This window comes from Anas platyrhynchos, chromosome 5, assembly GCF_047663525.1.
Source record: "Anas platyrhynchos isolate ZD024472 breed Pekin duck chromosome 5, IASCAAS_PekinDuck_T2T, whole genome shotgun sequence".
NCBI lineage: Eukaryota > Metazoa > Chordata > Aves > Anseriformes > Anatidae > Anas > Anas platyrhynchos.
The window spans coordinates 2,806,231-2,829,931 of NC_092591.1; the positions used below are offsets into that span (position 1 = coordinate 2,806,231).

The 23,701-nt window shown below is 46.0% G+C and overlaps 2 protein-coding genes and 1 long non-coding RNA gene across 6 annotated transcripts in view; 1 reads left to right on the forward strand and 2 right to left on the reverse strand.

Annotated features, from left to right (window-relative positions):
• DNAAF2 (dynein axonemal assembly factor 2) lies at positions 1 to 13,536 on the reverse strand. The gene is made up of 3 exons (XM_005017402.6): positions 11,863 to 13,536; positions 3,428 to 3,574; positions 1 to 1,382 (listed from the first exon to the last, which is right to left on the reverse strand). Exons 1-3 carry the CDS (start codon positions 13,534 to 13,536, stop codon positions 813 to 815), a joined length of 2,391 nt encoding a protein of 796 aa, XP_005017459.4. The 3' UTR covers positions 1 to 812.
• Positions 12,633 to 15,210, forward strand: LOC119717108 (uncharacterized). 2 transcript variants are annotated; one of them, XR_005266114.2, is made up of 3 exons: positions 12,633 to 12,771; positions 12,989 to 13,278; positions 13,396 to 15,210. It is a non-coding gene; the product is annotated as an uncharacterized lncRNA (long non-coding RNA). The 2 variants fall into 2 exon arrangements; XR_011809389.1 differs by having other exon boundaries at positions 12,989 to 15,210.
• Positions 14,245 to 23,701, reverse strand: part of POLE2 (DNA polymerase epsilon 2, accessory subunit) — a 20,052-nt gene continuing 10,595 nt past the window's right edge. For all 3 annotated transcript variants that reach the window (XM_027459545.3, XM_013097443.5, XM_038179861.2), the window contains 12 exons: positions 23,375 to 23,431; positions 22,933 to 22,981; positions 21,858 to 21,930; positions 21,104 to 21,276; positions 19,123 to 19,212; positions 18,872 to 18,926; positions 18,115 to 18,174; positions 17,942 to 18,019; positions 17,411 to 17,519; positions 15,491 to 15,667; positions 15,225 to 15,292; positions 14,245 to 14,423 (listed from right to left, as the gene is read on the reverse strand). In XM_027459545.3, coding sequence (XP_027315346.3) covers positions 14,405 to 14,423; positions 15,225 to 15,292; positions 15,491 to 15,667; positions 17,411 to 17,519; positions 17,942 to 18,019; positions 18,115 to 18,174; positions 18,872 to 18,926; positions 19,123 to 19,212; positions 21,104 to 21,276; positions 21,858 to 21,930; positions 22,933 to 22,981; positions 23,375 to 23,431 — 1,008 coding nt within the window. In that variant the 3' untranslated portion in view covers positions 14,245 to 14,404. The remainder of the gene's footprint in view (positions 14,424 to 15,224; positions 15,293 to 15,490; positions 15,668 to 17,410; positions 17,520 to 17,941; positions 18,020 to 18,114; positions 18,175 to 18,871; positions 18,927 to 19,122; positions 19,213 to 21,103; positions 21,277 to 21,857; positions 21,931 to 22,932; positions 22,982 to 23,374; positions 23,432 to 23,701) is intronic.

The following is a 23,701-nucleotide window of genomic DNA, read 5'->3' on the forward strand; positions in this document are numbered from 1 at the left end:
TTATGTCAGAAGGAGTGAGAAAGGGAACCGAAAGTTTATTATAGATCTGTTCTTTTTGGTTATCACACTTCAGAGACACGAACTAGTAAACAGCGAGCTGAAGCTGACAGAGGGCTGAAAAGTGAATCTAATCTGGATGAAATGAATCCATTTTACAAATTGTAAATACTTAGTAGCAGATGCAACAAGACAGGATGTTTCTATTGTACAATCGAATTTGTTCGCTGACAGACTGGGGTATGTTTGGATGCTGCATAACTGAAGTAATACACCAGGGTGGAACACGTAGTATAAATGATGATTATTTCTAGGAGACTAATTAGAACTTCTTCATGTAATTAGAAATTTCATTTGATTGCTAAAAATCAGTGGCAGTCTAATCCTCCGATTATCACAAAATGAAGGGTTTGGAAAAAAAAATGATGAATACCGCTCATTTCTAGGTGGACTAAATACAGCAGTTCCTGTGGGAGCCGTTAGAAGGAGGATATGTACAAATAACCTGTGTAATTTAGTAAGAGATTAAGAAAGTTAAATAAGTAATGAGGATGCATTGTCTTCCAGGAGCTTAGATTCACCTTCAGCTGCATCATTCTTGTCAGTAAAACTATTTCAGCTCATACATATAATTAAAGAGAACTCAGACCTACTAACTTGAAAAATTATTAACAGCTCAAGTATTCTAAGTTGACGTGTAAGCAGAACGGTTTCAGTAGGAGCCTGCTTTCTGCTTTCAGCCCTGGAGCACTCAAGCAGCGCGTGGAAGTCCCAGTAAGCAACAAACAACAGAAGGAAATCCTGGAACAATCACACTAGTCCAGTTCATACAGCAAAGCATTCTGAAACGTGACGGCGCAGTGTGTGGTGTGATCCCTGATGATCTGCACGCTCCCGTCCTGCGTGCTCACCTCTCGGAGGAGCGGGGAGGCCGCTCTGCTGCCCGAGCTGCACGGCGTCCCGCGGGCTGGCTCTGCATCCGCAGCTGCTTCCTCCCGTTCCATTTTCGCCTGCCCTCCCAGCAGAAGGCCCCCCTGTGTGGCAGATGCTGAGGATGCGGCCGTTTCGCCGACTGTGAGAGCAGAGTCTAAATCTGGTTCGTTGCTCCCAGATTTGCCAGGAACTGCTGAACTGGTGTCAGAGGGTTCGTGCTGCAAACAATGGTGTGAACTACAATCTGCTTTTCCTATTGTTTCAGCTGGTATAGAAGACGTAGAAGTTGTGTTGGTTTCTGCAGCACGTTCTTCCACTGTGTCAGCTGCAGGGCAGTTTGTCTCTGTCTTGGTTTGGAAGAGGTCATCGTTCGTCTTTTTGGCGGGATCTCCTTCTGAGCTGTTCACTATTTGTTCTTTTTCACCACGTTCACTACAGGCTGCTTCCTGCGGCTGTTGAGGAAATAAATTGTTTTAAATTTGAAACCAACCACGCACACAAAACTGCTGTAACAACAGGCCGGGACACTTGTTCCTCCAACGCCTGCCACCACAAAGCAGCCGGTACGGTGCCGAGGGTTTCCTGATCCTGTAAATGCACGTGGGAACGAGTGGCAGGGAGGCTGCTCGCCTCCCAGAGGTTTCCTCTGCAGTAGGAAATGCTGCAGGGCAGCTGCCACCATCCCAGCAAAGAACCGGGGGCAGGGGTGAAAAAGGCCACTCACCACACCCAGACCCTTGTTTTCTGGAACTCAGGGGATAAAAATCGGTCAAAGGCTCTAAACCTTCATTGCAAGAAGTATGTGTTAACCTTACAAGTAAGGAAATTACCATCTTGTTGTATGAAACAGCAGTATCTGGTGCGTGAGCTGTCCCTCTCAGTCGGGCTAAGTGAGTTAATCGAGGAATTGTTCCTGTTTGCCTCAGGAGAGCACGCACTGCGAGACCTGCTGCTGCCTAGGTAGCAGTTACCCAATTCCACTGCTGGAGCAGTCGCTAGCTAACAAAACGTGGCAGGTTCGCCGTACAGCCCCAGCAGTGGGCAGCCGGGGTCAGGCAGGCTGTGCCCAGGAGCAGCTGAATTCAGGGATTCACAGCCCTGCATTGCTCTCCCTTCCCCAGCCCCTCCGGACCCCAAAGCCACTGCAGGAACGTACCAGAAAGCCCTCAGCGCTGCGTGGTTCTTCCACAGGGAAGCAGGAATCATTTAAGCTATCTCACTTTCCCCTCCTTAGGTAACAAAACATCCACCTTAGCCCTCCAACAATCCCAATTTTGAATTTTTATGCAGTCCACACTAACTCCAAAAGTTAAGTCCGCCAAGTACTGCTGGAGGCAGCATTTTCTAATACTGGTGCAAATTTTCCAAATGATTTTTGGCAAGTTCTTTAAGCTTCACCTTTCAGTTTCCTACCTTGCAGAGGGAGGTCACTTCAATCCTGGGACAGACCTCAGAAACAGACCCCCCCTGTATCCCTTACACAGAGAGGTGACTGAGGAAGAAGGGCAGCCTGAATGATGCCTTAAACATTACAAGCTGTGATTTTGAGACCAGAGTTTAAGATGAATAGTCGCGTGTTTAACTATCTCCACAACAGGAAACCACCAAGTATTCAAACACTTGGACTGCACAGAGATAATGAGACCCCATTCTTCACAGACAAAATCCTCAAGGTTTTCTCTATCTTTGTGATAAGGCAGAGACGTTGAAACACTGGCAGCAAATGAGCACCCTCTGTCCATCTTAATGTCTCCTTCTGTCTCCTGCTGTGCAGGCAGCTTCTTGGCCTCTCCTTCCTGCCCCTGCCCATGGCAGGGGGGTGGAATTAGAGGATCTTTAAGGTCCCTTCCAACCCAAACCTTTCTGCTCTATGATTCCATGACCACAGGTTCCTGCAGGTACGCTCGGCTCTAGTCACCAAGCTCTACCCTAAAGGTGTCTGTGCAAAAGGTGGCGTGCTTCAACCACGGGCTCTGGTACCTGGACCCAAATTTTTGTATGCATGAAGGACACGGGGTATTCATTCATTTAGTTCCATTTTAAGAAAATTCTGGTTCTGTTCTAAAGACATCTGCCACAATTTGTTTGCAGCACGTTGTCATCAGCTCTGACCTGGAAGAACTTACTGTCCCTTTGCATGAAGGACACTAACTAACCACTTGGTCATTTTTTCCTTTCAATACCAGTGAGAGATTTAGTGTGTGGATGCCACTGTATATTCCTGCCAGGAGAAAGCACTGTTTTCAAAGATTTTGTCATGGCTTTCCCTCTTTCCAGTGAAATACTGGACATTTTGATCCCTCGGTCACATTAAATGGCAGAAGCATGAACTCGTATCTACAAACTGGCATTTATACTTACAGATGCACCGTACTCTCTGGTTTTCCCTGCTATATCAAGACAAAACAGGAACAAAGCTGCTCCAGTCAGAGCTGATATTATCTGGCTGAAGGACACACATCCATCAGTGATACATACGACTGCCAGCGATCCTTACCTTCAGCCTGATTTGACTTCTGTCCTCTGAAACATCAAGCACTTCAATTAATGGTTGACTTTCCAGTTCTGCCTCTGCGCAAACAGAAGGGCACAGAACAGTGTCTAGGAACCCATCAACATTTTCTTCGCTGACAAACAATCTCTCCTAAAGAAAAGAAAGAAGAGGTTATGTTCTTGTTGTACTACACTTGAGTGCCACTGGAGCTAGAAACCCTCTCAAAGCAAGGCAAGGACCCTGATTCACAAAGCGGTTTTCACAGCTCGCTCACTTCTAGATAGACCCAACGTTGGACACTGAGAAGTGATGAGGTGAAACGAATTTGGACAGCAGTGCTTAGCTCCTTTTGATTACAAGTACGGATCCTCGTTATACACAGAGATAAAAAACTTTTATTTTCTCTCTTTGATACATGATTAATATATAGATCTAGGTTCCCTTTGAGGAACGATTTGCACCAGCGCTGTTCTGCTGTCCTCACCCACCTTAACGCCAGGAAGGCCTCAAGCATTTATGGATTTGTTTCAGTGCCTTCCTTTAGGAAAATGTAAACACTTCAGACGTTCCTCAGGCTTCAAGATCAGACCTTCTAAAGCAAAAGCTATGAAACATGCATGACAATATCTGTTTCACATCCATCTGAGAAGGTTTCTCAGATCTCCACTTAGGCAAGAGTAAACACTGGTAGGGGAAAGCAGAGAGGCAGCACAATTACAGACAGTCTGGGGCACGGTTTGAGGCCCTTAATGTGCCGTACACAAGCAGGGTGAAACATGTCGCTACAGGTTTTAAGATTTAAATCAGTTACAGGTAATTAATGGTCCTAAAATATATCCTGGAGGAGCGTTTCATAAGAATGACAGCGCTCGCCCTGTCCTTATATTCTTCTGAAAACATCTGCTCTAGGCTGTGGGTACGGACGGACTTCAGCACAGTAAAATTCCTCTGACTTGGGACTATTCTTATGCTCTGAGAATTACCTTTCCCATTTAACAATTGTTTCATTGGAAAAAGTAGGAAAAAAGTTGCAAGCCATCTATTTTAAGCCGTATTTTTAAATTTCTCCTTCCAGTTCTACCCTCTTGTCAACCCAACTCAGGTTTAATTCAATTATCGCTGCCATCTTGCAGGCTGAGAAGCAAAAAGGCAATTCTGCACATTTTTGGCCCCCTACGGATGCAGCCTTATGCACAGTCAGATGCTGCACAGTTCCTGCGGTACCAAACCTAACTGTCATCTTTAGAAAAAAAATCTGCATGGGAAAAATAAAACAGCTTCCTATTTTTTTCGCTATTTAAATTAGAAATCGCAATATGGGAAGTCGTAACGTATCTAGTGCTGGTTTTCAAAAGAAAATAAAATACATTTTCTATCCAGAAAGATTCAGCCCAGGCAAACATCCAGCAGCGGGTGCAGGCAGCCTGTGAGCAGGCTGAACTACGGCCCCGTTCCCTGACGGAAAACCCTCCCGTCACAGAGATGCATCTCACGTTGCTATGTATGGAGCCTGAAGTATTTATTCCCTCCAGTTCCTTCCTTTCTCGCCTGCCAGAGCAGGACCCCGCTGGTGTGTTAGGGTCACAGCAGCACTCTGCACAGTTCAGAAGGTGGCAGGGTAAAGGATGGAGGAGTGCAGCACCACGGCTGCGATCCTCTGCTTCTCCCCAGACTGCTGTGACTGCGCACAAGTCTGTTTGCCTTTGTTTTTCTGTACAAAATGGGGAAAATGTGTTTGTTTGGTTGTTTTTTTTCTTCTCCCTCTGAACCTGTATTTGTTTTGTCTAGCGAGAGCATCAGCCTTTTATAAAAGGATTCTTACTGTGCATTTGTGCTCCTACCAGCGGCGGTACCGATCCTGCTGATGTCTGTAAGCCACGCAGCAACAGAACCAAATCCCAGGTGCAGGAATGCAGAGAGGAGGAGATGCTTTAAATGACAACAGTTCTGCTACATCTGAACACACCAAACCACGTCCTCAGGTCGCGTTGCCTGAGCTGACTTCCACCGGCCGGTCCCTCGTGGGAGTTGTGGGGCCGCTGCCCAGTACAGCCCAGTACAGCACAGGGGGCAGAAACAGCATGAAATGCTGTTTTCCCCAGTGCCCCCAGAAAACGGGGGCACTGGGGAAAGGGCAGGAGATGCGAGCAGACCCGAAAGGACCCCTCTGAGTGGCCGTGAGGGTCGGGAAGCTGCAGCTGGAGCCACTTCAGCAGCCAGGGCCAGGAGTGCCAACAGCAGAGTGAGCGCCAGGCACGGCGTCGCCCCTGGGCCACACGACTCACCATTTATTTCTTCTGATTCAAAGCAAAATAGCAGTGTTTCCTGTGAAGAAAACCAGTTAACACCACAGAACGGAAGGCCTGCTGATTGTTACTCTAGACAAGGACAGGAGGGAGCTGCCTGAGCTGATGCCTGCACCCCTTTAATGACCACGAGCCCGTTTCTGCAGGTTCAGTCCCAGCTCGGCGATGTATTCCCCGAGCCGCACGCTCACATTTCAAGGAAGCATTTAAAATTTTGCCACCAGTGGCCTGTCATCAACCAAAGCGCCGTGTGCTGTACACGCAAGCAGTGCCATTTGTTACCAATGACTGTCGTTAGTGTGTTCAGACAACCAGCAACTCGAACTCCAACTTTGCATTCACAGCCAGCATACGCCGAGGCATTTATTATCACTGCAGATGTTATCGAAGCACAGAGTTTGGCAAAAAGTGATTCGGGGACTTATTTAAAGCCTGTTTGCTCTGGCTTGCAGGAGCAGCAGAGGACAGGCCTCCGCAGCTGATTGCAATGACCCTGTGAAATAATGATTTGGTTTCAGTTTGCTTTATGATATTTATGACACATGGCTTTCCCCGAATCACACAAGGCTTTCCCCAAACACACAGTCTTCTGCTGTGTGCAGCAGCTCAAAAGATGCTTTCATGAGCTTAATCAATAGGTTAATAACCCTTCCTGACACAACTGTTCTGTGTAAGGACATCATTCCCATAATGCACCTACCAATTAAAGGCTATTCAGAAATTAGATTGTTTTATAGCAGAAGAAAACTAACTATGAGTTTTAAGTTAGAGAGGTTACACTGGAAAAAAAAAAAATCAAATAAGCCTGTTCTGTTCTCCTTTTCCAACCTCCTCTGGCCTCCCAAAAAACTTGCCAAGAGTCCTGAAACGCTGAGCACACAATTAAATGAACCAAAAATAAACTTCTGTCAGATTAGGCAGAACAGTCTCAGTTTCTAGCATCACCTTCTAAGAAGTGACCCCTAACCGAAGGATATTAACTCCTCACGGGAGTTCAGGAACTGAAAACTGTAGCACGGATTGAAGAACTGAAAGGAAGCACGGAACAGCTCAAAACGGCTTGGAAACGAGGGCAAAAGCAGAGTGAGCAGGAGCGCACCTGATCTCGCAGCCAGCTGGGGTTCAGCATCTCTGTCAGGATCTCCAAGTGCCCTTCAGGGCAGCATCCGCGCTGCTCTCCAGTACAGATTTCTTCCTGAAGGTCAGGGGCTTAAAATGGAGAGGTATCTTATGCCTCCCAGCACGACTCTGTAGGCTGCACGCTCGGTTGCCTCTGGAACCAAGACGGTTCCTCCACAAGAGCCCCAACCCCGGGACCACCGGGCTCGAGGAGGGCCCCAGCACGGGTCCAGGGGGGAACCCACGGGGGCACCCCCAGCCCACGCTGCCAGCAGCGAGCTCTGGAGGCTGCACCTCACCTTTTCTCCCATGTCTAATGAGCTAACAAGAGGGATTAGTTAGAAAGAGTTCGGACTTGGGTCCCTCTGTTACAAAGACAGCTCAAAAAAATCCTCTTCTGGTGTTTTTTCTTGCACAGGGTCCCAGCAGGTGTTTGCCGTGGAGGAGCTGCCCCACAGCATTGCTGCTGTCAAAGCAGGAGACCCGAGTCCAGGGGTTAGACACGTGGCACTGGGCGTGCAGCACGCTTACCTGGGGGTTACAGCACTTCTACAGTACTTACCAGCTCCTTTCTAAAGGGAAAAGCAACAAGAGCTTGGAAAGGATCTCCTTCACCGGGCTCTGGTGGCCGTGCCAAGCAGAAAAATCAGAGGATGTTTTATGTTCGGTAACATGCCCACCTAAAACCTTCACGAAGACATCAGCAAGCCCACAGAAGTCAAACACGGCTTCTGTATCGCTGCACAGCTCCCTTTTGGGTATCCGTGTTCAGTAATCCCCACAAACAGCACTGCTCGTGCTTAGCTCAAACCATGAGCTAATTGGGAATGTTTTGGATAACGTTTCTCATTCCGTACCCGTTAAAAATAAATAAATCTCAGTCCGCAGCAAAGCAGAGGAAACAAGGCTCCCCCCTGTTCTCTGGAGCCCTGCAGGGGGCTTCCTCAGCAGTCACCTCACCATGACTTCAATCTTAATATTCTCCATCACGTTATGTGGGCTTTTATTACAAGAGGTTCGTTGGTTTGGGTTCACGTGAAAACGGGCACACATGACTCTTTTGGGGTCATGCGCAATTAATTATCTACCAAACATGTTCCACGTGCCAAGAACGCAGACTCCAAGCCTCAGTAGCTCCGATGCACCCACCAGAAACTGGCTTTTATTCCTGTTCAGGATGAAGCGTTTAGCCCCAGGGGACCAAACAAAGATGATGTTTCTCGAAGGCACAATTTCAGCCATTTCCCAACTCCAGCTCCGCCATAAACCAGGACGTTCTGGGACACACTGTTCTCAGAAACCTTGCCTGGCAGGCTCACAGGTTTTATTAATGGTTATTTAACTCTCAGCCATTCTTTTTCACAACATATTCCTTAGGCTCTGTTTCTTAAAATGAAGGGGAATTCTCTGATGCAGGAGTTTCCTTGGCCTGAGCTCCCAGGATTTAAACAAGCGGAAGCAAAAGGTGCGGAAAAAGTCCAAAGAAAAAGTCCAAAGTTATGAAATTTCTACCTTCATAGGATTTCTGCTCACCGTGACGAGCGTGAAGAGACAGCACGGCCTGGCCAAGGGGCAAAACTACTCAGAAAGAAAAAGCAGCAAAGGCTGCAAGCGCTGACTAAGAAGTTACGGCGTGGAGTCGGCAGAGCGCCGTGCGTTGTACGGGGAAGTGGTAAAAGCCAGAGGACATTAACAGCTACCAAAGGAAGGCAGGCTGGCAACAACATACTTAAGGTCTGGGGGGTGGAGGGCTGCTGCACTGTAAAGATTTGCTGAAAATAAGCACTTGCTTTAGCTGGGGTGAGGATCCAGGCTGCTCAGCATCTATGGAAACTGCGCTCTAAATATATCGCCTTTCAGCACAGGGATTCAAACGCATCTGACTTCACAAAAGGAAAGCCAGTCCTTGAAATTGCGTTTCAAGAACGTTGTCCTAAGCACAAGCCCGACTCATTCTCCTACCATTATCTGTATCAGTCCAATTTCTGAGGAGAAAAGAGGGCAGTGTGATAACAGGACCCTGATGATCACGCAAGGCAGGGCCGTGCAATTAGCGGCCCCGTTATCACTCACGTTGATCTGGCAGAGGCACACGGGCAATAAAAGCAAGCAACAGAGGCTGAACAACATCAGAGTCCAGGGACAGGGCTCCGAAGAGATGCATCCTGCTCATGCAGAGAACAATTACCCTAACACGTTCTCCTGGTCATTTGGCACGTTAACGGGAGACACGGGGCAGCCACACGGGGTTTGCAGCAGCCCCTGTGGCAGGTTTCTGCCACAACCAGCAAAAAGCCTGTTCCTAGCAGCCTGGAAAACAGAAATCCTTGGTCTCCAATACGAAGCAGCTTCCCAGGAGACAGCAGAACAGGCATTTCCTACCCGAAAAAATCACTGGTCTCTTCGGGAGCTATCCTCTGGCCACACTGCTGTGGGGAAGCGACTACAAAGAGGCGGGAAGCAGCACAACTGGGAGGTAAAGGACAAAATTCCTGCTCACCTAGGCTACCAAAAGCTGCCTAAAGCGATTAAACAGGGCGCTGCAGCTGGGCATGTTCCAGAAATGCTCTCTTCTGTGACTGATGCAACTCCTCACAGACCTCAACGCAGAGAACGTAGCTCTGATTTATAGGAATAGATTCAAAGGAAAAAAACACCAGCGATTACGGCAGACAAATTGGAGAAGTCAACGTAAGTAGAAGAGAAACGACCACAAGCAAATTGTTAATGGACAGAAGACGGCAAATAATAGCAGCTCTAATTAAATATTAATTTTTCTCACTTCACGCTGAGTGAATGCGGCTATCTGTGCTGGCACAGGCACTTCTGGGAAACAGCACGGTTAAAAAAAAAAAAAAAAAAAAGAAAAGCAAACAGAACAAATGACTTCAGATTATTTCAACTGCTTCCATTTGCAGGCTTGTATCCAAAAGGCCTGCACCCCAGAAGCAATCAATCTTTTTTACTCTGCTGCATGAATGAATGGCTGGGAGGCCTATGACTAATTCCAAGTCTCCTCCTCCTCCTACTCCATCCAAAACATTTGGCAATATATAATAAATTCAGGCCACTGAAAGATTATTTTTTTTTTGTCACAAAGAGGTAATATTGCCTAAAATCCCATTACTGGCTAGCCTTATAACACCTTTCAATAGAACAATGTTCCCCCAGTCATAATAATGAATACACACACCAAGCAGCGTAACAATTAGACTGAGATCAAAGCGTGCAAACATGCCAATCAACCACTGTGCTAAAGACACACTTCAAGTGGAATCTCCTGTTCCCAAACTGAGTTTTCAGCAATAACTTCACAGTCGCAGAAAGCTGCTTTTTCACTAAAATAAGTAGATCTTTGCTACAACCATTTAAAATGACAAATGCTAACAAAAGAGAGTATCACAGCAGCGTGTCCAAGCCTCTGTAAGCTCACCACCTTCCTGGTTCTGCAAAACTCCCTGAAAAACTAAGCAGGCTGTGAGATGCTCTGGTGGCAGATTGCATTTAGGCCAGGCCTGTTTGCCATAAAACAATGAGCAGGCAGACTGACGTGCACCATGGCACATGATGAAAGAGATGGAAATCCCGACAACGTGAAAAAGCAGGTAAAATGCCTGTAGTGCCCATCCCTCCCTTCTACACCTATACAGGGCCAGCAGTCTGCAGATGACTTGCCTGATGCAATTTGACATTGTGTCAGCACCCAGCACCTGGTCACAACGATTAACGTTAGTGCCAAATGCTTTGTGGTCCCACCTGCACGGACTTGCAAGCTCCTGCCTTGGTAAAAGTCAAGGCCACGCACTGCAAACAGTTCCGTGTGGGTGGCTCTCGATAAATCCATCATCTTTGATACGCACCCGAACCGATGAGCTCCTTCAGAGGAAGCTCACAGAAAAGGTGTGCAGCCTACCAAGTGGGAAATAAAATATGAAGATTCAGCTGTAGGTATGCTAGCTGGACAATTATATCTCCTCCAGAATCATGCAGTATTTTCTAATTGTAGGGACAGAGCAATTAAGACACCCCAAGCCATCATCCCACTGGATATACTTTGTCTGCTAGTTTTGTGGACTCGCACTGCCACGGTTTGTGAACCAAACTGCACGGGTTTTGTTGTTCTAAAACAAAGATCAACTGACAATCACTGGGCCAAAAAGTTGCATAAGAATTACGCAGCCTTAATCCCTGTGCATCATACATTCTTTGAAGCACTGAGCTTCCAGAATAACGCAGCTCTCCACAAAACTTGTGTCAGTGCTTCTTCACGGCAGGAGTGCCACAACGTGAGCATCTTTTTGGGGAGACTGCCAGCTCTGTTAGCACCGTCAGCCAGATGCAGCAGACACGGCACACTCCCCCCATCACAGGGAGCATCCTCTGCCTAACAACCCATAAAACAATAAGACACCTAAACCAGAATCATATTGGGATTTGTGAGGAGAGGGGATGAAGAACTAGGCCAGCAAAATGGCAATCAGCAGCTGCCTGTTCACGGCTGCTGGTTGCAGCATCACCCTGGTTGAACCAGCAGGTGTTCCTGCTGTGTAAATAGAAATTCTGCCCCGAAAGGCAGACAGGTACACGCACACACCTGCATTTCAAGAAATTGTATGCATGTATGCACCTCTGATGTGTTATAAACACCTCCTCTCTTCATCCACACAGGTGGGCATGAACCAGATGGTCGCTTACACGGCCTTAAAGACTAAAGCTAAGGACACAGCACAGGCTGTTTTTACTCATTATCAGTGTTTCCCTTGGAAAAAAACACCAGCTCAGGAGGCAGAAGCCATTTCAAGCTCCAAGGACACAGTTATCAGCTCCAGGACATGACCGTTGCTAACCGTGTCGTTGCACTGACGCCTGGTCACAGCTCTCAGAGGGAAGATAACCTAACAGCTCCCAGAGATATCATTTATAAACAGCTCCAAAAACAGGAGCTGCACGCTGGAGAGCAAGGCTGTGACGTGGCTGGGAGCGGGCTGAGCAACCTGCCCAGAGGGCTGTTACCTGCAGAGCGGAGGCGTCGAGGCCGAAGCTGAACTTCTCCCAGGGCCCGTCGCTCCCGGGGGCTTTGGCCAGCCCGATGGCAGCGTTGTGGGGGCTCACGCTCACGCTGGTCTCGGGGGCTGCCAGCCTGTTTGCTGGGGGAAACCTCAGGAAGAGGGAGTAGGCATTGGTAGCACTGGAGAAGCGGAGGCTGTAGTGGTTGGTGCCCACATCCCCCTGCAAGCTTTGGGGCTGGATGCAGGGCACGGGCAGCAGCAGGGTGAGGGAGGCCTCGTCCTGGCGGCAGCGGAAGGGAGGGCACAGGGCACGGGGCAGGCTCGGGGCCATGACAGCGGGGTTGGGCTCAGCCTCCAGCGGGGCTGGGCTGGGGAGGGAGCCCTCAGGGAGGCCGCTGGGCTCGGGGGAAGCAGCTCCGGAGCGGGGGGGATCTTTGGGGGGAGTGGGGGAGTCCCCGGTGCTGCTCCACGTGCTGCAGGGGGAAGGAGTAGGGGAAGAAGGAGGAGAAGGAGGAGGAGAGGAAGGAGGAGAAGGAGGAGGAGCAGCCTCGCTGCCTCCCCCCTCAGCCACCGGCTCCCCACCGAGGCCGGGCTCCTCCAGCCGCCCCCCGTCGTCCCCCTGCGGCTGCTGGGGAGCGGGAGGGGGGTCGTGCACGACGGGCAGGGTGACGAGCAGCCTCCTCTCGGCCTTGTGGAAGGCGGCCCGGCCTCGGCTCTCGTCCACGGCGTAGGGCAGGCGGAGGCGGAGGCGGTAGGCGGGTCGCTGAGAGTCGAGGCGCAGCTCCCGGGGCAGGACCTGGAGCACGGCCTCGGCGGCGGAGCGGAGCAGAGGCAGCTCCACCGTCACCACCAGCTCCCGGGGCACCGGGCTGGGCACGGAGTCCCGGCAGCAGCGGTAGTCCTGCAGCTCCACGTAGGAGCGCTGCAGGAGGCTCCAGCGAGGAGTGGTGGGGCCGGGGGGGGGAGGAGGATCAGGAGGAGCGGGGACGGGGACTGAGGGGACGGGGGGGACAGCAGGGACAGGGGGGACGGGGAAAGGTGGCAAAGGGCTGGCGGGGGCGGAGGGGGGCGGCGTGGGGCCGCCGGGCAGCGGGGTGCGGATGACGGGAGCCTGAGGGACGCCCTTGTAGGTGGCCCCGCGGAGGACGGCGGCGTTGGTGCGGTCGAGGCGGAGGGCGAAGCCGCGCTCCACCGCCTCCATGGCCGTGTCGCTGAGCAGGCGGCGAAAGCGGGAGCTGCGGGAGGCCAGGCGGAGGGCTGAGGGATGGAAAACCACGTCGTAAACCAGGCAGCGGCGGTGGCCGCCCCTCATTAGCTCCTCGCGTCCCGGTGCCAGGCTGTAGGGCAAAGCCCAGCGGTGGCCGCCGGGCTCCCGGCGAGCCTGAGGGCGGTCGATGTGCGGGTTGCTGCAGATGTTGAGGTAACAGCGGCGGGAGCCGGCCTGGCTGGTGCGCAGCACGTAGCCGGGGGTCGGGTGGATGAAGCGCACCTCCACGCCGCGCTCCCGCTCCAGCGCCGTCACCTCCTCCTCGTACAGCCGCCGCTGCTCGGGGTCGGCCAGCTCGGCCGCGTACTCGGCGAACAGTTCGCGGAAACGAGGGTCGCGGAAGGCTTCCCGCAGCCGCTCCGCTTCCTCGGCGCTGAGCTCCAGCTCCTCCGGGCGCCCCGCGGCCGCCATGGCCTCAGGGGCCGCTCGGGTCGCCGTGGAGACGCCAAACAAGATGGCGGCCCCCGCCCGTTGCTATGGTGATGGCAAACAAGATGGCGGCCGGGCCCCGCGGCGGGTTGCTGTGAGGGAGCCATGGTGGTTGGTGGCTCCGTGCGTTCCCCTCGTGGTTTTCCTCAGTGCCCCGGCCGGCCGGGGTGGAAAAGGCGGCAGCTCTCCGTTGTAAGGCAAACCGTGTGGATATATGTAATATATCTTACCTATATCTACATATATAGAGAGATATAAGCACTGCCTGGCCCTCAGTTCTCTGCCTTTCTGGTTGTTCCTGTGGTGGGATTTCCAAAAAGCACCCACCAGCCTCCCCAGAAATGTCGAAGGACCGTGTCCTTGTTCCCCGTACACCCCTCCTCACCATAGCTGCCTATGTTATTCGCTAATTATATTGCCAGCAGTAATCAGTGCCTCACAACTTTTCCTTAGACCTTTCCTGTCCAAAGAAAAATCCCAGCCTGTATTTCCTGTATTTGCTGCAAATAACTAGCTATCAGTTAAGAAGAGCATGGCAAAAAACAAAGTTCTCCTTATCTTCAACTTCCTTTTTAAAATACGCCTATTTTCTATCTGCTATACATGTGTTGCTTCCTCCAGTTGCCTTCATTTATTATGTTGTGGCGATCTTCATTGTGACTCTACATTTTATCTATGCCAACACCAGAATATTTTCCTGTAAAAATTTATTGACGTACAAAATAAGCCATTTTTGGCTTTGACACTCATTAAGAACAGTCTGTAATACATTATAAAATCAGTCCATCTAAAACGAGTGCTACAGTCGACTTTACAAAGACTCCATCCCTTTTTGCAATCTTGTAGGAAATCACAGCCCCTGAAGCTTGCTGAAAATACCAAACAAAAACAATATTTAGTTAAAAAATTCACCATAACTGACATATTACTCTATTTCTTGATCTGTGAAAAATTTCATAATGTTTTAAACTATTTAAAGACTTGAAGCATCTCATGATATTTTCTATATTCAAATGAAGGCTATATGAGGTCTATCTTAGCAATTCCCTTACGTGGAGAATTATACGATTCTATTTGAGAAAAAGCTTCTGCAACAAGATGTGAAATTGAATCAGAGACAGACAAGGCAAATTTCAAGTTCCTGTTGGGTTATTTCAAACATGCACATTTTCCTCGCTGCTGTAAGCCCTTTGATACTTTTTTGGTGTTGAAGTTGGCCTTTTTTCCAGTTGTTGCAAGATCACAATTGGAATGAATAAGCACAGATGTAAAATACATGAAATCAAAGCATGAGAAGTGGCTTCTGAGTTTGATTATGATCATAAAATGAACCAAAGATTGTTCCTAAGTGCAATTAACCTATGCAATAAGCATCATCTCCAGAAACAGATTAAATCTGTTTCCCAACTGGGTCTCAGTTATTAAAAATGATGTAGTACAATCCATCTTTCTATTTTGGATCATGCTTCTCATCACTGTTACTTGACTGTAATTTCTGAATTTCTTATTTTAGTTCTAGGCATTCTTACACCAAGTACAAAGCACAAGTCTACGTTAACTGCTAGAACATTCACTGTTTTTACAGTTGATTTTCTGTATTCTTCCTGATAATTGGAAAGTCAGCAAATAAAGAGATGCTTTCTGTTAAATGAGAAACTGAATATATTTACCTGTCTTCAACCGTCTTGTTGGAGGGGTAGAATACTTTGAATGAAAACCCACTTCTTGGAAATGAACCCTGTAAAGAAAAATACACCACACTTGTGTAAGTATACCACTGTACGGATGGTAAGAGACACTCTTAAACGTAACTGCATCCCCTCTGGCAGTTGACCAGTCAGTTTCATGGTATTTAAATTCATCCATTCAGTAAATTAAAGGTTGTTTATACAGGTCCAGTACATTCTTATTTTGGTAAAGCATAAGGAAGTCTTACAGGATTTATACAAAGACAGTCCGTGTTGGTGACAGTGAATGGGTCGTATTTATCCGCAATGACAAGCATGTCTGGCAGAGGATACACCCTTAGGGAGTAGTCGTAGGCCCAGTACACGGGGCTAACGTACAGCGGAAGCGGTGTCAGGTGTCCTTGTGATAATATAGTCTTTACAAACTGCAAGACAAGCACAGATAGATAGTTTGAACCATTTTCTACAACTCAAATGTATTTCTGCAGATGCTAATGCTCTGTTAATAAAGAGGTTTTTAACACGGAAATGTTTTTTATGCATCTCACTCCCTCTCAATATTATGATTTCTATAGTAAAGCAGTGACTCCACTACAGCAGCTAGCTCGAAAGATCTCAAGATCAAGATCTCAAAACTATTACATCAATCAGACTCTCCAAAACAAAACAAAACAAAACAAAAAATGCAAAATCTGCTTACTTGTTTCTCCAGCCCAAGAAATACCAGCACTGCCATAATTTTGGGATACAATTTTTTAATTCCTCCAGAGTTTCCTTGCAATTCTAGTTAACCAGAAGACCCACACTTAAACAGTCTTTACTCTGAACTTGTGCATTTGATTCCCAAATAGTGTCTTTTCCCTTGACCATTCTTACGGTAGTTGCCCTGCTCTAGACAATACCTGACTAGCTGCCTCCTTTGTAGTTCCCATTTTCATCTGGCAGAATTTGGCCAGGGCATTTGGGTTCCTGAAACCCTCCACTCAAGCCCCTTGAAAGCTTTTATTATGTTTCCTCAACCATGTAGCTGCAGCTAGGATCTGTTTTCCCCAAAGGCCTAAAATCACTACAGCAACTAGGTAAGAGGGGCTGCTGTTAAAAGAAAATGACGTACAAAGCAGAGGCCCAGCTATTCCAGTAGTAGTTTACGAGGCCTAAAGACACTGCTAATTCAATCTCATGTTAGTAACACAATTTCCCACTCATCCACTGATGACATAATTAAGATATTAATGACAGGCAGAAAACGCAGAGAAAAAACAAAGGATGCAAATGTAAGCCAATACTCCTATTTGCAGAAATTGTTATACATAAATTGATGTTTCCTTCATGGCTCCTCTTCCAAGCAGAAGAAAGCCCTGTATGAGTGCAGGGAAGTGAAGGTGTACAGTGTACACACACATATGCAAAAATGCACACAAAAAACAGGTGCATCAGTGTCCATGGTGGGATTTTTTGTGCTCACAAAGAATCTGAGCACTGTTCTGATGGAGAGAAGGAAGAATTAACAGGAAGTTTCGAAGTCAAACAAGAAAAAAAAAAGTAAAATAAATAGAAGCAAACTCCATCCATCACTGCAATGAGCCAGTATTGTCTGGATCATTCTCATTCAATTATATCAGTAAGTCCCATCAACTCCTGCTGTGCATTCATTAACTAGAATCATAACTCAGAGCGCTGTGTCGATGTATCAAAAGGAGGATTAAGACTTCAAGTAAAAAGGCAGGGGAAGCAGGTGACCTTTCGGAAAAAGTGACATGCTGCTTTCCTGCAAATGTCACTGGTTAATTGATCAAATCTTAAAAAGGTAATTTGTATTAAGCTTTGCATTTAGGAATCAATGTTTTGTGGTACAACGTTTGTGGCTGGTGCATAGACACCAACAGTCAGCTGCAAGGAAGTTCTGAGTTCAAGGGCACCTGCAAAGGGACAGCCAGAATGACTCAGTGTCATCAGTCAGTATCCTGGTTTCGGTTATTTTGCTGTCAAGATGTAAATGAAATTACTAATAATAAGTGTATAGATCCCTCTTCACAATGCTTTTAGCAAACTTAGTTACTCTTTCAAAATATCAGGGGTATGCAGATCAGAGTACACTAAATGCAAATCTGCTGATCAAAAAAAGGAGTCAAGCTCTTAGCAGAAAGTGTTGAACAAAACTCACTCACATGGTTGGGAATATCCATGTTGCTGTTAGGGAAGCGGACACAGTTTCTGCACATCTTGTTTACCAAATCTTCACGAAAGATAATTATTTCTTGGGTACAATATTGAATCCTAAATGGAAAACATTAACGAAATTAAATTATGACGAAACACCAAAAGATGGAAAGTTGTGTTATGAAGTCAATCTTCCGCTGATACAGCAAAACAAAAAAGTACATTTCAGTTAAAATAATACCTTCCCATCTTCCCTTCATTACACCTCCAGATTCAGAAAAAAAACATGATGCTTTTGAGCAGGTCATTACACTCTGTCATTAAACTTTTGGCAGTACGTCGAAACCGTCTTGTTCAGGATGGTTTTAGAAGTAATTTATTTATTCATTATTGTATTTAAAACTAGTTACAATTAATGTAAGTAAGGAATTCTTGTAATTTAAAAATGTTAAGGCCATTACATCTGCACATGAACTAGTCATTCAGTATAAATAAATAAATAAACAAATAAATAAAACAGCACCAAGTTAGACTGTTACCTGCAAGGATTTGTGGTGAAAACTGAAAATGGCACTAGCTGCCTGAATTCCTCAGTAATATTTTCAGCCAGAGGAGGTCTAAAATAAACAGCAACAGGTGTATCAGCCAAGATTCTGACCGTCCTTAACTATTCAATTCAAAGTTTCAAAAACTGAAAAACAAGCAAACTGACCGTGGTAAAATAGAACCAGGACCAGGATCTTCAGGGCCAGGAATAAACACAAATCGACTACTGCAAAAAGATCAGCATAGCGCTTTTACATAAAATAACCCCACGTGTATCTAAACATTGGTTACATGCTTCTATACGTGCACTACTTCACAGATACATGCAAATAACCTATTCTGGGACAGACTTGACAGTTCCCCCCATTGATTTATTTCTCCCAGGCCTGGAATTCAGCTTCCACTGAGCAGGCACACAAGAAGGGATAAAAAAAAATAATCTCTTTCCAGGCCTGTGTTTCAGTTAGCTCTCAAACTAGCAGCCATGGAGAACTGTGTAGGCAAGAATAGGAAAGCAGAAAAGCAGATGCTGTTGGTAGCAGCACTGAAACCTAAACATCAGTTTATAAAACAGCACTGCATGGGCAGAACCCTGCTAATTTCAAGGGAATTCCAGAGGAAAAAGAGGCTTGCCCACGCAGTGCTTTTCAGGAACCGTGGGCCTTGCTTAATGATGTGGAAAATGTTCCAGAGAGAGGCAGTTTCACCTTTGCTCATTCAACAGCAGATTCCACGACCAAGCTATTCTACATAGAATCAGAGCTTTACGCTGCTCCCAGAACAACCTTACAGGCCTGTTACCTGATCACAGCAGGCTCACAGTAACTGGAGAACAGGTTATCTGTCAGTTTCTTAAAGTAATTAAAGCAAAGCTCTTCACAAAATAAGCACATTTCCCTTTTTCGTAGCACTTTGCTGGGTACCTTTTATGAATGCTGGGATATTCACAAATTATATCTGCAAGAGCCTTCAACGAACCTAGAGTCAGAAGAAAAACATCTATGATACAGCACCTGGTTAGGCAACAAACACACAGTCTATGAATCACCTGCACACTTCCGTGCACCAAAGATGTGTCACTTAGAAAATATGTGATTCTTTTCCGCTCTCCTGAATTGTTTTGCCATCATAATTTTCATTTAATGCACATGTCTGACTGCAAAGAATTCCTTACCTTTCAGAGACTGAATTTGATTTTTTCCATATGGTGCAGATGAAAAATTTCCACAAAAGAAAAAGCAGGTTGGAGGTGCAGAGGAATAACCTGAGAAAACAGAGCATCTGTGAGTCTAACATCCATCCCCTCCACTACCTTTCATCAGTCAGCCTGCAGAGCATTTCATGAAAGGCAGAAACCAAAGCAATATTTGAAGCTCTGCTGCTATTAATACCCCAAACTATTTTCTCAATACAGGCTTTCATTATTTACAGACCCAGTTCCAACAACATTGGTTGTGCGTAGCCAACTAACTGCTGACCCAGCCATATAATTACGCAAAGTACAACTGCAATAAATAATACAATTCAAGAACACACTCTTTCCTTCAAGAGAAAAATAGCATGTAAGTAAGTAGCAATGGATTACCATTAACCTCCATGCACCATTCCAATTCAAGGGCTCTGCTAATATTTAATTCCCTCTTTAGCATTATGAAGCAACAGTGACTGCAATTGCCTGAGCGTTTTAAGAATCTAATGAATTCTCACCGTATCACGAATCACACAGAAACACAGGCTTTATAGCAAAGGCTATGATTCTATGACTGAAAAAAAAAATAAAAAAAAAAGCCTTTTGCAAACTCTGTAACAAAAATAAAACGTCTACTCAGGCATTTGCCTCATGTTCCAGGTTACACTCCAGCTCCCTCGCCTTCAGAACCAGACTTGCCTTTCCCTCGCTGCTTTACAACCCAGCAGATAAATACAACAGAATTCCTTATACCAGAGAAATGGCTCATCAGGATTTTTTCCTTGCTATTCCTCTCAGCTATTATTTTTAGTTCGTAATTATGAAGCTCACTACTTGTCTATTACCAAAAAAAATTCTGAAAATAGTAAATGCAATACACACATCTTTGCCAGTTTGATTTATTAAACTGACCAAAGTCCCTTTGTTACTTCAGCATCTGAAGCCTTAGGTCAGGTTCAGTTTGGTTCAAGGATTTTGCCAAATTTCATCCAGATACAGAACTGATTTCCTAACTTCAAAGTTAACTTCCTACCTTCTCACTAGATATTGTGGTAACGTGTCCAATTTTCTTTAAGTGACTAGCAGCATGCCACCCTTCATTTTACATTGCTTGTTTTTTAAAGCAGACAGCCTCTCACATTTCCATTCTACCTAAGGCAGACAGGACAAGCTGTTCCACAAGTGTTCTGGATTACAAAGAAGCAATTCACAGATCTCACAGATGCTCGCTATCCAAATGTTGTCATCATTACCGATGTAATGATGCGTGCAAGAAACAGTTCATATTTTGAGACTAACTGATATTTTCTCCTTGGTAAAAACCAGAAAGTGTTCAAGGGAGAGTGCTGATCTCTGATGAAGGAAAATGTTTTCCTTGAACTAAGGCTAGAAGAGTTGTCATGAACATTCCTGTCACAGCACATAAAATGGCTACAGCCCAAAACAATATTGGTCCTGAGTGATTTATGAAAAGGGAGTGACAGCTTGCAAAAATACAATACAATCCAATTTTTAAATCTGTTAGAAAAAGATCCAAAAGAAACAGAATAGTAACCATGAAATGCAAACAGCTATCACTAAAATTGCAGGGAGACTTCACTGGCTTTAGGCTTGGGTTTAAAAGGGAATGAATGAAAAAAAAAAAACAAACAAACACACGATATGGTAGTAACAGAAAATTGTTACTCGACTTTGAAAATCGTTGCTCAACTTTTATCTTTAAAAGAATACTTTTGACCAAAGGTACCAAGTCCACTGTTTCACAGAAAGAGCACCTTTAGATCACAGTTTGACAGTAAAGCTGGCCTAACACTTGGCAGCTCCTACCCAGAGCAGGCCTGCTGTCAGTAACAGGCTGTCCAGCTTCCCCTGCATGGGCTTCACACCCAGCAATGCTTCTCAGCTCTAAGGGAAATGGTAAAAACGCTCTAAAACCAGGCACTGAATCAAAGCAGCCACCACCTACCTGAAAACATCATATGCAGCTTTTCTAGTACTTCTGCTTGGTCCAGCCATACATCGGACAGAAATACAAACATGGCATCTTCGTTTTCATCCTCCAGCTGCTTTAGTTTTGCAGAGGCCTTTACTGAAGCTGAGGAAGGCCCTCCAAAGAAGTTTATATTTCCATAGAAGGCTCTACAATGTTAAAATACTCAAGTTACTTCTGTTTTCTTCCCAAGTCATTACTAGTTTTGATTATGGCTCACTTCAGCCATTTTAATTATTATTATTGTGAGAGGTAGCTCAGATGGTATCAATGATCATTTTGTTTTTCAGAAAGAAAATAAGGAAGAGAAATGGCAGTCACCTAAATCTAAAGCACGGGTGCTGCCCTGCCATATTATACAGATCATCTCAGGGTAATCTTTATCCTGGCTTCTCTCCCACAGTCATTCCTTGATTAATAAGGAGTTTCTTATTCGCGTGTATTAGTTATCTCCTTTGCAATTGAGAAGGGTTTAGATCTCAATTGTTATTAACATGAAGAATCCCATGGCCTTTGGAGGGGTTTTCCTGCTCACATGATAGGCTTTAGAACCAGCCCAAGTAGATCTCGCCTCCTTATTTATTTGGGAACATTTGGGGAGGGGAAATAATAGCATACCTCAACGGCATAGCATACTTATAACAGAAGTTATACAACAATAACGTGCTCACTTGGCAACCCACAACACAACACAGAGTCAGAGTGAGGCTGCCCAAAGTCAGCTTCCTACCTAGTGGTAGCAGACGGCTCAGTAGGCGGAAATCCAAAAGCGTTCACGTGGAAAACCTCATCTTCATACCAACCTAAAACATTTTTCAACAACAAAATAACCTTTAGTTTTTTCTAACAACATCATGTCCTAGACATGAGTCAGACGGTTGGCAGCTGTGCTGCACAGCCTGTCCCAGGCTCTGTCAATCCCTCCTGTGACAGCACCGGTCCCTGCGCTGTGCAGCAGTGGTGAACCAGAGCAGGGAACTACCCGGCTGAAAAAACAGGCTGAGCAAGAAGCCAACTCCTTTTTACCCCGTCATTTCTCTGAATGGATTTGTTGCCCAGCCACACAAATGACCTGCTCAACCCAAATGAGTAAGAATAAGAATGCAGGGAAACAGGAATCATTTTTTAGTGGCCTGGCCCCTGAACTACATGAAACTGCACGCTTTCTTGAGAGCTGTCTGATCTTAAAAGAGCAGAAGTAACAGGGTGCTTATTGTCCCCACTTGCTATTGCCCTCTACTTAGTTTATAAACTGTAAGCAGAAATGCATTAACAGAAAATAAATTGGGGTTATGTGCATCTCACAGAGTAATATCCTACAAATGGCAACATCCACCGTTGCCCTGAAACATGTTTCAGGCTGCAGAACTGCAAGCACTTACACTGGCTTTGTGAGAAGCCTCTGAAGGACTGAGGCTTTGCCAACAGCAAGCAGCATTTCCATATTGTTAACTCACTGCTCGGTTATTTTAGTCCGTCTTCCTAATCTAGTCATATCTTTTCCAAGCATGTTGTAGCCATGTTAACTAGGGCCGATCCTCAGCACTGCTACAGATGCTCTCATCCCACTGATGTGACTGAAAACCACAGAATTTCACAGAGCTCTGCCTCCAGAGCCCATAGGATAGCAGGAAAGGCTTAGGGCCAAAATCCTCAGTCATAAACTTAGCTCATGGTCAAGCCTCACCATCACGAGACTTATCTTTTCAGCCAGATCTAGCAAATATCTAACTGCAGCAACAACCACATGCAGAATAATTTATTCCAAGTTTAAAAAATAATAAAAAAAAACAAGTCTACTTTACCTTCTGCCAAAACAAAGCATGACTCAGTATATAAACCGCTGTGGAACTGGTGCAGGGATGTTAAGAAACATATTTTTCTTAGATCAGGACTCATAGGCTAGCTCATTAGCCAAAGTTTGCTTTCCAGCTGGTGTTAATACATTTGGACCCTACAGGGAGTTCAGGGGCTGCCTGCAGAGCCTGGTGATCACCTGGTAGCTGAACAGGTAAGCCCATAAGCAGAACAGAAACCTTCCACTAGGAGGAATACTAACCTTGTCCTAAAAGTCTTCAAAAGGGCACTGAGCTGCAGCAACCATGTAATTTGCAAAAGAAAGAGAGCAACAGAGCTGCAACTCTCTATACATAATTTTTAACAGTCAATATTGGTTTGTTATTCTAATTGAAATTCTCCAGATTGACGGGAAATTTATTCAACTCTTACATCACAGATAAAGGATATTGCTTTACTAAGGTCTAGCTGGACGACTCCTGTAGGATCTTCTAGGAAATACTTTCCCTAAAAAAGAGGATTCATTAATGAAGCAAAGAATATCCAAACATATAAATGCTCCAAGCAGAAGCACCTACAAGCCAATATTTAGAAGTGGGTTAGCAAAGTGTTTAATATCTTAAGCTTAGAGCATAGGCAGAACTAAAAACAATGTAGTTCACAGTAAGGGTATCATAGCAGCTCCCCTTAGATAGCCTACAGTTTTGATTGCTAGGGCGTCCTTCCCCTATAATTACAGGCCAATGCAATGGCAAACCCACACAGAGGGATTTGAGG

Bases quoted from the DNA above. Each gene is read 5' to 3' on its own strand.
- DNAAF2 (XM_005017402.6), bottom strand. From the start codon at position 13,536: ATGGCGGCCGCGGGGCGCCCGGAGGAGCTGGAGCTCAGCGCCGAGGAA. The intron at 3,575-11,862 runs GTAACAGCCCTC...TCTTTTCTTTAG, and splicing joins TCGACGCCTCCGCTCTGCAG to GAGAGATTGTTTGTCAGCGA. The intron at 1,383-3,427 runs GTAAGGATCGCT...TTTCCTCAACAG, and splicing joins GAAGTCAAATCAGGCTGAAG to CCGCAGGAAGCAGCCTGTAG.